The 13,849-nt window shown below is 38.7% G+C and overlaps 1 protein-coding gene across 6 annotated transcripts in view; it reads right to left on the bottom strand.

The window, feature by feature from the left end:
* st18 (ST18 C2H2C-type zinc finger transcription factor) overlaps positions 1-13,849 on the bottom strand; it is a 40,125-nt gene that overhangs the window by 8,795 nt on the left and 17,481 nt on the right. For all 6 annotated transcript variants that reach the window (XM_080293158.1, XM_080293159.1, XM_026149465.2 and 3 more), the window contains exons 2-11: positions 13,023-13,138; positions 9,998-10,049; positions 9,112-9,142; positions 8,746-8,933; positions 4,214-4,924; positions 3,392-3,526; positions 2,402-2,492; positions 2,214-2,306; positions 1,473-1,681; positions 988-1,187 (exon numbers count right to left, since the gene is read on the bottom strand). In XM_080293158.1, the coding sequence (XP_080149284.1) occupies positions 988-1,187; positions 1,473-1,681; positions 2,214-2,306; positions 2,402-2,492; positions 3,392-3,526; positions 4,214-4,924; positions 8,746-8,933; positions 9,112-9,142; positions 9,998-10,049; positions 13,023-13,138 (1,826 nt within the window). The remainder of the gene's footprint in view (positions 1-987; positions 1,188-1,472; positions 1,682-2,213; positions 2,307-2,401; positions 2,493-3,391; positions 3,527-4,213; positions 4,925-8,745; positions 8,934-9,111; positions 9,143-9,997; positions 10,050-13,022; positions 13,139-13,849) is intronic.

Raw genomic sequence — 13,849 nt, 5'->3', positions numbered from 1 at the left:
ATATGTGTTTTTTTTCCATATAACTGACATGTAAATACGGCCTTTAAACGTGCAAAATTATTCCGTTTTCAGCGAGCGTTTTTCTGCATTTGATATTTCAAAGCGTATAAGTTAAAGCACCAGACGACATATCACACTCTAAATATGGCCCCCTTTTTTTCAGACTTGAAAGCTGTTCTTTATTTTGTACGTCTCTCCAAGACAACTAAGCTGTAAACGAGAACAGATGATTAACTTGCTAACACTGTTTTATTCATTCAGTGGGCTGGTACCTGGTACAGGGCCACATTCTCAGCTCAACAAGCTGGGAGACAAGGATCTGTGCTGTGTAGGTGTGGAAACCTTGAATCATCTACAGTACAGTGTGCATGTATGTAACCCACAGAATGCGATCAATATTAATCATGAAGTGACTTGGAAAAAAAGTTGACTACAATGCCATATTACAGATAATGACAGCAGAAGAGATTTTGGATCTATGCTCTTCTCCAAAAAGAGTTTGGATTTTGTGTGAATTAAACTTTTGCTATGTTAACTCCTTTATCTGATGGGCTTAATCCACTCAAATGCTTTTAAAGACTATCTGGTGTAGACACACAGCCTATGCTGGATCATATAACTAAGCAAAATATCCTCTGCCATCTGCAGCGGGCAAGATGCATTCTCAGACAACAGTTCAAGGTTTTTACATGCCAGCTGATGTCGAAACAAAATACAATACCACATGTTTTATTTAAAAAAAAGGCGAGTAGTTGTAATTGAGAAAGAAGGCTGATTGTACTTCTTCTTTTGATGTGATTACACAAATTTTCATTTGTGTACATTAAAGCTTTATAGAGTGGAAACCTCCTTGTTTTTGTGCCACCAGAGTGCCAGGCTCTCTTTGCCAAATCCAGTCTTTTGATGTCTTCCCTTTTTATACACAAATCAGAGTTCCTTTAAAAATGACCACATTAAATACCTTTCCAAGTGGTCTAATTTGATTACCTTTGTGGAGGTTGCCAAGGGCCGGTCGGCGACAGCCTCCATGTTCTTCCGGTAGCGGGTGGAGAGGTTAAGGATGGCGGCTGTCGCTGCTGCGGCTTGGAGACCGTCTTCTTTTTTGAATTGACTCGGCGGGCTGTGTTGACCAGAGGTGGGCAGGCGGCCACCTGGAGCACCAAGGAAGCCAGGATACTGCTGAGGGGCTAAAAGACAAATAATTAGCAAATCATTTAGATATTGAGACACCAGGTGTTCAACCCAAACTTAAAAGTACCCAGAAAAAAGAGGAGATTTTTTGTTGTTGTTTTAGCATCAATCACAGATATTTAAATAAAGGGCAGTCTTTGCAAATATATACAATGTAGATCTGTGTCGTTTGTAGATAGAGGTTGTAATTAGTGGCTAAAAAAAAGCATCCACATTTATCCAACATCCTTATTTACAAGTGTTTTTTTGTTTGTTTTTTTCAAAAAATGTGTGAAACTTACAATCAGGGTAATGCATCATTTCTGGGTCCTGGTTGGTCCCCATCAGAGGCTGCTTGCCGAAGACTTGTGCATCAAAGCTGGCGTAATCAAAGCGAATTCTGCTGTACTTGTCCATGTCTTTTGTGAGGCTAGTTTGTAAGGCTGCTACCGGGTGAGAGAGCCTATAGTTCAGCTGGTTCATCTCAAATTTCTTTATTAGGCCGAGGGCTCTACGAGGAGGAAAACAGATGACAATAAAATGCTTTACCGTGGTAAAGAATCGCCTAGGAACTTGTGAGAAAGGTGCTTAGAAAGTTAATATAAAGCAGTAAAGAGCAGACATTGTTTTTAACCATTGAGGGATGCCAGTGCTTTTGTACACTCAGAGTCTGGGATCTGATGTGTGTTGTAGATCCACAGCCAGGTTGCCAGACTAATTAATATAGTAGGAGTGGGCATCCTGCCCATGATATATCCACAGGGAACAAAGAGTTCTGCTCTTTTATCATCTCTAATAGAGAGGAACTCACAGGGACCAGCAACCATTGCTTATGTCTGCTTGGAAAGCTCAAAATAGGCATGTTCTGCTGGGATTGCTGAATAAAAATATTCTACACCGCCCTTAACAGTAATAGTGTTTATCACTTTTTTGCATAACCTCAGTTATGTCTGTAGAACTTCAGTCCACTACAGAGCTCGCTGTAATTATTTTCCTGCATCTGACCACACTGAGAGCACTGAAAACGTCATGTGGCATAATACCTCGGTGAGCGGTCAGGTGTTTGTCTGCATTTCAGGCTCTCATCCTGAGGTTTGGAGACTTTCACTGCAGCAGCGATGGGGCAGCCTGAGAGACTGGTTGGGGAGGAAATCAAACACATTAGCCTAATACTGTAACTCATGTATAAACAGGGTGCAGAGTTTCTAATGGATTTCTCCTGTGGATGTACCTCCGGTGGGTGCTACGGTTGCTGTTGACATGGCCTCTTCCTGTGCACCCAGGCGTAGGACATTTGAGGACGTTCTCGTGCATCGCCAGGACTGAGGGGATGACAAAGAACAGACAGACATGACATAAGCTCAGATAAGCAAAGATAAACATTTCTAAATTAGCAACATGCGAGACATAATCAAGCTTAAAGATTAGGATGGTAAACACACAACGTATATATATGCCGAGCATTTTGGAAATAAAACAAATACATTTTCCTGCATTAAGTGAAGATTTATATAACCGGCACATTAGAGCCTACACAGCAAAGATCCTACAGAGACAGAAGAAGAAGAAAAAACACACACGCACACACAAACGGCTTTTCTCATTGTGAGGAATGCTGTAATGTGGCTGAAATGTAAATAGCTTAGTGCAAAGAGAGAGCGTAACAAGACAGCTGATTATATTCTTCAAAACAAACACGTCGTTAAAGGTCCGCTCTGTATCCTTAGAAACTTCTGTACATATCCTCCAATTAGTTTGTTGGAGTTGTCTATTTATTTTTGAATACTGCGTTAGCTAGCCCTTTGATTTGCAAATACGGCCTCCAGTCTAAGAGCATGTGCTTTTTTGAAAAAGTTAATTACTTTTTCTGTTCCTTTTGTAACATTACTGTTTAATGTTGAATGTTTGTTGAGTTACATTGAAATGACTTAACAATCGCCAATGCGGGGGAAAAAAAAAAAAGAATTCAATATTCACACATTACAACACATTATGAGAAAAAGAGGGAGGGGGAGAGAGAAAATCCTTTAAGTTTATTTGAAAAGTTTTGTGCACGTCTTTGAATTCAGCTAAATGTATAAGCAGGCCTTTCTTGTTTTGGGCTCGTGCTAAGAGGATTTCAATTACCGTTGGCTGATTGTAAAATGTAAAACTGGTCGTTTTTGTGAGTGTAAACCATCCATTACACTGTTTGCACACACAGAACCGCTTAGTGACTTACTCTCTGGGGGGACTCGGACTTTATGAGGACACCCAGACAGACTCCTGTGATGAGGGTACAGGCCGGTGGCGTGACCAGTGCCATCACAGCCAGGAGTTGGACACTTTATATCCTTTTTATCTGCCCGTGGAGAATCTGTAGAGTCAATAAAGAAAGATTTTACAATAAAGAAAACACCATAACCACTAAGTGATGGCAAAATGAATGCAGCTACGCTGTCTTTAAGAGTAGAACTAAAGAAATATGAGTGTCATATTATATTGTATATATTGTTCTGAATGCATATTACACAAAGGTAAAGAAACTGAAATATCATGCAAAGTCAGCCTCTCTTTTTTTCACAATACCATCTATTAATCTGTCATTTTAGTTATGGCTGCAGTTTAACGGAGAGCATTCACTTCTTAATGCCCACCCATCGAAAGATTACATCTAGGATTACACATTTAGCTGCAGTCATTTGAAGAATCAGAGGGAAACATGAGAGGTACTTTAGGAGGATTTAAGACTTATGGTCATGGTTAAATATCCAGTTGATTCCTATCAAAATCCAATATTCTGAGTAGACGCAATTCCATCAGAAAATTTTGTTCTTTTTTTATTTTAGACTGTTTATTTATTACTTCACTTGTTGCCAAAATGTTTTTAGTCTTTAAGAGGATTTCCTCCCTCTGATTACCCCACCCCCCTAAAAGAAAATGCTTCTTTTATTCCTTTTAATGTTTTCTGAGCGCCCAATCATCCAAATCACAAGTGGTCCATCTGATTTAAACTGGATGAAACTGGATTTTTCTTTAGATCAACCTTTTTATTTCTTATTACCTTTTCCTCCATGATAGGTGAGTCTGCCGTCCATCTCCATCATTCTGTGGTGCCTCCTCTCGGTGGTCATCTGCTCCATGAGGAACCGGTCCATCTCTCTGTAGGCATGGTGCAGGACCTGCCTTTGCTCTGTCTGCAGAGCTATGGCCTGCTCCAGCAGGCTCAGGTTTACCCTCCCTCGGCTCATTTCAAGGCCTCTCTCGTGGAGGCCCAGAGCCCAGGCGTCTAGCCGAGGCGGCCTATCTGCCTCTGCTTCCCCTTCACTGTCCGCCTCCGTGGGGAGCAGCCTGTATCGTAAAGCTTCAGCCTGAAAAATGTTCGCTCTGCCCAGTGGACCACCTAATTCTAAGTGAGGCTCTTCTTTCACGTGCCCATTCCTGCCTGTAACATCTTCAGAGAGTCTGGAAGGACTGCAGTCTGAGCTGTTCACCTTGGCAGACAGAGCCAGAGGCTCCCACTCGGCTTCCCTCATGTCTCCATATTGACTCTGTGGCGAGGACGTACTGCTCATCCTGTCGTGACTTTGGTCTTCTTCATTATTAAGAAACTCCTCGTCATCTTCATCCATCAGAGGTTCAGATGTGTCCGGCTCACACTGTGGCGAGCCAACAGACGTAACTTCAGACCAGCCAAGGGAACTGCTGGACTTTGCTGCCACATCATGGCAGCCATTTTTGTTAGTCACTCCATTGACTGTGTTTAAGTTTCCATCTAAAACAATAAGACAACACTGATTATTCTACACGTTCAAGTCTTTGCATGCTGAACTTGCTCATTTGTGACCCTTTAGTCACATAGCATGATAAGAATTGTGCGCCCATGGTAATCTTCTGTAAATCCTTTTAAGGTTTTAGATTTTGTGTTACTTTTCTATGAAAAATATCTTGCGAAAAACATGTTTTTATAACCATTTATGGGATTTAAAAGAGTACATGATGCACTGGAAAGATAATCACAAGGTTGTCAGATTTCCAAGCAATTCCTCAAGCATATTTTAGATAACATACATAAACCTTCATTCTGCTAGTTCAACATGAAACCCAGACATGAGGAAGACAATTGTTTTTTCACTTTGTTGTTGTTTCCAATTGGAGCAACAACCCAATATAGATTTAGGACAAGATTATGAAAGGATTTACACAGTGTTGGGTGGAAAACATCAGTTTATAATTAGTTATGTGTATTTTAAAGTGCAAGCCAAGCAGCAACATGTTGTCATCCGAAAAACCGATTTGAAAAACATAATGTACATCTTGTTTCGAGGGATAAGAGCAAGAAAAGTGAAGAGGATTCCTGCAAACAGAGAATAGAGAAAATAGATAAAAGAGACAAATCTCTGTAAGATGGTGCTGTGTGTGTGGCAGAACCTGATTTAGGAAAAGCCAGCCATACACCGCACTCACAAAACTGATGATAATATTTGTTGGGTACAAACGGGAGCCCGCTTTGCCCACAAAAATGAGAGACTTAGTGAACTTGACCCAAACTTGCTGAAAATATGAAATCTTTGGCTTAATTTGATTAGATTAAAAAAAAAGAGCCATTACAGCACTTTAAAAAATAATAATTTTCAGGGCATTTACATGGAAAATTAATGGTTGTCAAAGTGTCAAAAGCTGAACTGAAAATAAAAAAATTATCAAGCTTTTACAAGTAAATTTGACTGAAACTGTTAAATTAAAACAGGTGTTTGTGAAATATTGAAATTACATGTCCAATGTGTGATTGTGTACTGTATGCGGAGCACAGAATAGCTGCTGATACGAGCCTTTCCTATGTTCTACATGCTATTTGCTGCCTGAATTTGTGCATGTAATATAATGAGCTTATTAAGATCTTTATTTTATTTTTTTTGCCTCGACATATTTGCTGCTTACTGGGAAGCTGAACCACATATAATATTATTTGAGATTAAAATCAAAGGCGGGATACTGCAGTAGGAGGTAGATTCATTACGAAAAAGTTTTAACGAATAAAAGCTCTTCAACAAATTCAGATTTTTATTAAATCAAGCAAATTACTCAGTGTTTAGCTTTTGGCATTCTGTATCCTATGTGGGTGTTAAAGAAACCACATATAATGTTTCAAGTGCAGATGAATAAAATATGCACGCATGTCTTCTTATATATAATCTCTTTTTTCCGGCTTATTTTGCTGAGTGCTCTAAATAATTCAATTTGCACCGACCTTTGGCCTGCCATCTTTTTGAATAAATCCAAAAATCCCAGTCATACGCACAGAAAGCCACAAGATTGTGTGAAACCTTATGCACTGAAAGTCTGATCAGTGGAACAGACAAAGAGGGTTAGGGTTATCCCTCAAAATGCATCTGAGACAACGTTTTATTAACGCCACTGATCATATTAAGTCATGGTCAGTGATTAACAATGGAAAGCTATCATCTGGATTGATTCAACAAAATCTCTCTTGATCCTCGAAAATCATACAAACTTATGCGCTATTAAAGCTCTTTGGACTGTGAGGGGTTTTACTTTCAGTAGGCTGCACGGGAAGTCTATATCCTCTTAAGTAGCCACACATTAGAGGCCAAACCAAAAAGTAGGATTCAATAGATTGAGAAGATAGATAGAGATGGATTGTGAGAATCAGATCACACAGTGCAGAGGACGGTACAGATACAGGCATTATCAGACAGCTGCGACTCATTAATGGGAGCGACACAAAAACCTAATCCTTGCCAAAACAGCTTTAAAAAACGACAGAAATTATGTGGCACTAATGAAAAAAAAAAAGCTAAATATACGATTTCCTGCATTGTTAAGTGCACATGTCTGGTTTGACATGTCTGTGCTTTTACATGCATTTTTGCTCAGGCGACATTACGGTGTGTTACTATCTGTTCCCTGCTGTGAAAAATATTTCGAAAGAGGCATCTAAAGACAAACCCTGTTGAATGAAAAATTAAAGCCAGTTACACATATTTACATTTATGAGGCAAGCAACAAGGGTTTTGTTTTTCATCCAGATGGACTCCCAGGCCTGACACAGCCGCATACAGTCAGACAAGCACACAGACATCCACACACACAAACACACGTATATATATGCACACACACACACATACACAGCAGTGCAATGAAAAAAGGAAAGACACGGAGGAAAAAAACTTGGATCCCTCCGGTGGTTTGTGTGTTGGAACAGGTGAACAGTTTGTACTCCAGAATAGCCATTACCAGCACTCTGCAGCAGGGCTGCAGTTGGCTGGAGTTGAACACAGTGTGGCTCAACCAAACGAGAGGCTTATTTTTCTCCCTTTTTGTTAAAATGCAGATATGACCAGCTCCCTTCTGCAAAAATTCTTACTGCCTCCAGTCCACTTTTCCAATTTTTGTTTTTACCACAGGAAAATAGCCCCCACATCTGACAATCACAGCAAAATATGTTCTGAATATGTTTATCAATATTCGTGTTCTTTTGACACATTCAGATTTTTTTTAGTTTTTAAAAAAATTCTGGCTTGATTTTGTTTTGTTTTAGTGAATATCAGGTTCAAATAAGGGGAAAAAATATATAAAGCAGTCAATCAATGATAAATAGAAAAAGTATCTGGAATACACAACAACAAAAGGAAACACTGGTGATGCACAGTGAATAACTTAGATAATTGTAATGTAATATGAACCCAGGAAACAAATAAATTCCATTTCCAATGAATCCACACAATTTAGTGAGCTACTCTCCTGGTCCATTTAACTACACACATGTGTACTATAATGAGCTGTAGACATTATGCCTAATTATGTATTAGACTGTGTTAGAGGGCCTAACAAAAGCTTTTGAAAGGGACAATTACGTTTGTTGCTTAGTTACATCGTTAAAAATATACCAAATCAGTGCAGATTATAGTGGGCGAGAATGCACATGTACACCACGAGCATTGTTGCCAAAATGCACAAAATTCAATTTATTAGGAAAAAAGAAAACATTTTTGCTTGTGAGAAGGACAGCGGCATAAGTGAAAATCAACAATTTTTAACTGCTGCAGATGAAGTGTCCCTGCGGGTAAGTAAAAAAAAAAAAACAAGAAAAAGAAATAAAACAAAAAAAAAAGAGAGTAAAACAGCGGAACGCCAGCCAAGCAGCGGTGACAGCTCATCTGTTTTTCACAAAAGGCAACTTCAATAAAAATTTTGTAGAAAAGAATGGAGGAAGTTTAATTTAAATCAAAGTGAACTGGTGCACGCCTCCATTCAGTTTCTCATTCTATGGATTCAATTGATTTGGACTGGCTATTGAAAAAGGACAGATGAGGGGTCTGAAATTTGGCCTCATCAAAAGAGGGTAAAGCCACGCCAAAAATATCATGGCAGATCAGCTGTCAAAACTTCAATTTGTGGATGTGAGACACAACTAATGTGGACCCAGCAGTGTAGTCTTTCACTTCCACTGCACAATGACTGCGGCTGCTGGCTGATGGTAGAGGGAGGGAAATATGAATGCAACAGATGGGATTTTAAAATTCAGCGTCAATTGTTCATCAAAACAGACAAAACAACAGGACATCTGTTTACCTGCTGGAGTGTCAATGTTCCTCAGCTCTTCTTTGTCCTGTGGCGGTGCCAGGTCCTCACTCTCCTCTTCACATGCCTCGCTGGGGCTGTAGTGGCGGGGCTTCATCAGCAGGGACTTTCTCTTGTTGATGGGGGCACCCTGCACCCCTTCCTGAGCACTCCTCTTCCTCGCCATGGACCCATATGGGCTGGAGGGGAACAAGGGAATAGAGGAAAAACCCAGCAGGGTCAGCGGAGGCCTCAGTTGGCCTATTTTAAACTTCAGACTACAGTTTTTTTTTAGCAATCACATCTAAGATTTGGGAAGAACGTGATTCCTTTCTGGCTTAAAGGCGAAAATGTGCGCGCACTTCATAAAATGCTTACCTGTGAGTCTCAGTGATGGAGTCAGCCAGCCCTGTGAAAAATAAAGGCCAAGAAATAACAGATAAAAAAAAGTTGTGTTTACATTTCCACTGCAGCAGCACAGCATCTGTCAACATGTTTTTCATCTAAGGGTTTAAGGCAACTGACTACTTTTGGGCTATTAGTCACGAAATTTTACAACATACTGTAAATATTTGTTTTGTAGATAATGTTTTAGGGGTGATACCACATGGGCTACCCGCGCTTTATCCAAGCTTTTAGCATAGATTTTTTACTCCCTTTTACAATGCCATCGGGTATAATCAGCATAAGGATGTAGAAGTGGTCTCTTCATTGATCTGAAAAGCTTTTCATTCAGTCTGCTCATTCTCTGGGAAACCAACAGTAGCTCATCTTTTGACAGTGTTGACAACATGATCTAAAAGGGTAAATCAATTTTCCCAGAGGCCTGCATAAATCTCATTCACAAGTTCTACCCCTACTCCCATGAAGCACGACCAATAATAACACTTTTCATGAATTTTCCCAGTTGTAGTAATAGCTCCAGCGTGAGCAGGAAGGCCTCAGAGGCCCTGAACACTTGCATAATGACATATCCAGTCTAGAGGTTTTCAATCACACAATATATACACACTCCTTAACTAATTTGAGCCAGTGTTCCAATTTAATGAAGTTATTCCCCTCTGAATAATGAAATGGCGGTGCAGTGCTCTTCAGACCGGTAAGATAATACATAAAATTGACAGTTATAAAGTTGGATTGTTGAACTGATACCCCTAGCCCATGGTGATAAGTGGAATGCGTGTGTGTGTGTGTGCGTGCATATCTGTGTATGTGTGTGTGTGCACATATTTAAAAGCAAACTAAACCTGAAAGCTGCACTCACCTGTGTTACTGTCACATGTTTTCAAGGTTTGCTCCTCACCTTCAGAATCCATCTGCAATAAACCATTAAATGTACAGATGAGCAACTAAAAGAGCCTTTTTAATCCATTTAATGTGTATTAATTAAATTCTCTTAAATTACAAAAGGCTTAAATACTTAATAGATTAATGTGCTTTTTTTTTTTTTGCCTTGTTTGGCAGGTAAGCAGGGTAACCAGAGCCACTGAGCCTCAAAATCTTTTTTTTTTTTTTTTGCGGGGGGGCAACATCACAAAGAGCTCTAAAAACACCAGTAATATGCAAACACATAAAGTATAATGCCAGGAAAAAAAGTTTCAAAGGTGAGTAAAAATGTAATGACACTAAATAATGACATTAAAGTACGGACAGCACCTCAGAGAGTGTGTTTAGACAAAAATAGTTGCTAAAATCCATCCACTCTCGCTGGCTGTTGCTTGTGGGTCCCAAATAAAACCTATTAAACATAATTATTCCAGGCTGATGGTGGCGTATAGTGGTCACAGGCCAGTGAAATCTGTGAGTCATAGGATATGCTGTTACTTTTCCCTGGTAATGGGAAACATGACTCCTCTCTCTCGTTTGCTGTTGTGATTGAAGGCACTGACCTGTCATACATTTATAATAGGGGAGCAGGTGTGGCAGTGATGGACCTTAATTTCCTTTAATAAACCTTTTATGTGCCACACTCTTAATGCCACGCCGGGCCCTCAGAGGTCCTGCTCATAATAGGTTCATTACTTTTGATTACTAGAGCCTATTGAGACAAACAACTCCCAAACACTATAGATTACATTCTGTAAAAATGAATGTACCTCATTAGTTTGTAACACTTTTCCACACAGACATGCTTTAACATTTTGTATAAATGTGTTGCTCTGAAGGCAAAATGTTGGTCTTGCATCATGCAACCTGAGATTATAACATGGACATTAATCAAAGTTCAAATGATGTTATCAGTGCACTGAAATATCACAGCTGACTCATAATGTTACCAGGGTGTTTTTCCCCCCCTTTCTTTATGTGACATTTTAGATGTGCCTATCTTATGTAAATATTTACATAACTTTCTTATATTATTTTATAGTATCTACATTTTCTCTGATCAGTCAAGAGTATTGTGTGTTATGTACGTGAAGTAAGCAAGCTTCATGACATTAATGATTATATTAATAGGAATAATAAGAATAATAGATGGTAAGTATTGTGAGCCTAACCAGTAAAAACTATTTTGATATAAATAGTTTTAGTGGCTGTTTTGTATATTTAACTAGAGCTTCTTTTTCAATCAATCAGTTTCACGTATAGAAGTCTGAGTCTGTTTGTGAGCGCTGCTCCGAAATGGAGACACACAGGCATTTCTGACGCACTGTTAGCAGTCGTCGTGACACAGTACAGTTTGTATCAAATCCATATAACAAGGAGTGACACGTAACAATAAAACAAGGAAGGCCTTGTTAGGTATCTGTGGTTTCCTAACAGGTATTCCTGGCATGGCAACAACATGGGTAAACATGTGATGTGGAGTGTTTACAAAAGCAGAACAAATAGATACAATCAGGGTCAAATGGGAGCTTTTATTGACATCCCCTAAACAATCTGGCTAAAATCATTATGTAAGTTACCTTTTCATTTTTTTTCTCCTATGACAGTTCTTCTCGTTAGTGGATTATACATTTTACAGGGTGACTTGTGATGGTGTACAGGGTAATAATAATAATCTATATCAAACCTCCACATATGGCATTTATAAACAACATTTTGCACATTTATGTAATTTATCATTTATATTTGTCAGGAAGTACAGCCCCAAACCCTCTACACTCACAAAGACAGGCAGGTGTAATAATGTCTTGTCTGTACTGAGAGGAAAAGTCACAATTGTTCACAAACATCTTATGTTAGCAAACATAGACTGTCCTTAAAAATGTTAAAGGGACAGGTTAATATAAAATTTTACCCCTGGAATTTAAAATATGCATATTTTTACTGTATAATATTCTAATTCTAACATATTAACCACCGTAATTATCTGCTAAAAATCAAATTAATTGGTCAGTGATATTCAGTCGAACCAAGTTAAATAAATATAATTTGTTTAAGTTATTCTGCTGATCTTAAATTCATGAAAAAGTCCACTTTGTAAAAATTGTAAAGTAGGTGGTGAGACTTTTTTTCAGATTTTCAAGGTGTGCAAGTCAGAAAAAGTTTAGATCACTGATCTAAATCTAAAAATAAAAATCTATAAAGAAAGATAAATATATAGAGAGTTATATCACACACACACGCACGCACGCACGCACGCACGCACACACACACACACACACACACACATATATATATTTTTTTTCTTTCTTTTTTTAATTTCTTCCAACTGTGCACACAATATAGAGGAATAAATGGGATTGCTGTAAATGCACTCAGATTAGAACAGAATATAGGAAAGAATAACGACAACAGTAAATTTTAAAGCTTAATAAGCTTTTACTGTATTTATATTTTGTCTATATGAAGTCACTGATTTATCTTTACTGATATATTTGTGAGTTCCACACCTACACACTAAAAAGCAGCACAAAAAGGAAAAGAGCAAGTGATCAACATTTTGCATACTTTAATGTTGGTGAAACACTAGTGTGTCTTTAAAGTCCTTGCACTGAAATAGTGCTGAGTAAATCTCTCTCTAAACTTTCTACTAGGCTACAAATCCAGTTGAGACAACCTGACATATAAAAGGCAATCATCACTTAACAAAAAGCGGATTCAGCAATAGCCTGTAAAGAGTATAGTATCTGCCAGCCACCCACAGCCCTGCATAAGTAAAAACCAATCTCACTTTATGATCACTGTGGTCAAAGGGGCAGTGGCACTCCACCACTTAGCATGCTACTTATCCAAAACACTGTTACACAAGCATTTATCCCTTTCTGTCCCTAACAAAACTTATTTTTTACTTTGTGTTTACACTCTAGGCTCTGTCTGTGCCACGTCTGTGACAGATTATTTACCTTTGATTGTAGTTTCCCAAGCGCTCTGTAGACTAAGATGCCAGATCCACACTGTTCACCCTGGTCGATGATTTCACGCTTGTTATCTTTCAGGAAATGATCATGTAATTCATTATCTATGAAGAAAAAATAAAGACATAAGTACAAGTTTAAAATCTTACCCCACAATCTGTAACTTTTTCACATATCCCAAAACCAACTTTTGGAGGATTTGTATTCATAAATTTTTAAATTGTTGTGTGAACATGAACATGTATTCAGAAAACAGGTGGAAAGAGCATATTAACATCTCACATGGAATAAGGAACACGATGCAAATTGATTGCTTGACAGGGATCAAATTGCTTGCTTCTAATTAATACAAAACATCCAAGAGGGAAAACAAGGATGAACACAATGAGTACATTAAGCCTCTTCACTTCACAGATCTTATTATGGAATTATTTATTTCTGTTAGCTTTGAAAAAAAGAAAAAAACATCTTCTTAATTATAGCTCACAGAGCGTTTCCCCGGAAAAACAAAACTGGGGGAAAAAGTAGGGGGGTGGGGGTTATTCACTCAGTTTCATTAGCATATGAAAAAGACTCACTACTATTCGGGCTTGTTCGTCATCTGCTGAATCATATTTATGCCCCCCGCACACACACACACACACACACACACACACACACACACACACACACACACACACACACACACACCCCAAGTCCAACATAAATAATGCTTCTCAGAGGATGGTTTCCCTGCGTCTAGGGCAGATTTCTCAGGGGGAAAGGAGGCAGCCTGATGCTGAGGGTCCATGAGATTTTCTATGTGTTAATCTGGC

This window comes from Astatotilapia calliptera, chromosome 18 (genome assembly GCF_964374335.1).
Source record: "Astatotilapia calliptera chromosome 18, fAstCal68.1, whole genome shotgun sequence".
Lineage (NCBI taxonomy): Eukaryota > Metazoa > Chordata > Actinopteri > Cichliformes > Cichlidae > Astatotilapia > Astatotilapia calliptera.
The sequence above is the reverse complement of the archived record's forward strand: the minus strand, read 5'-3'. Positions and strand labels throughout refer to the sequence as shown.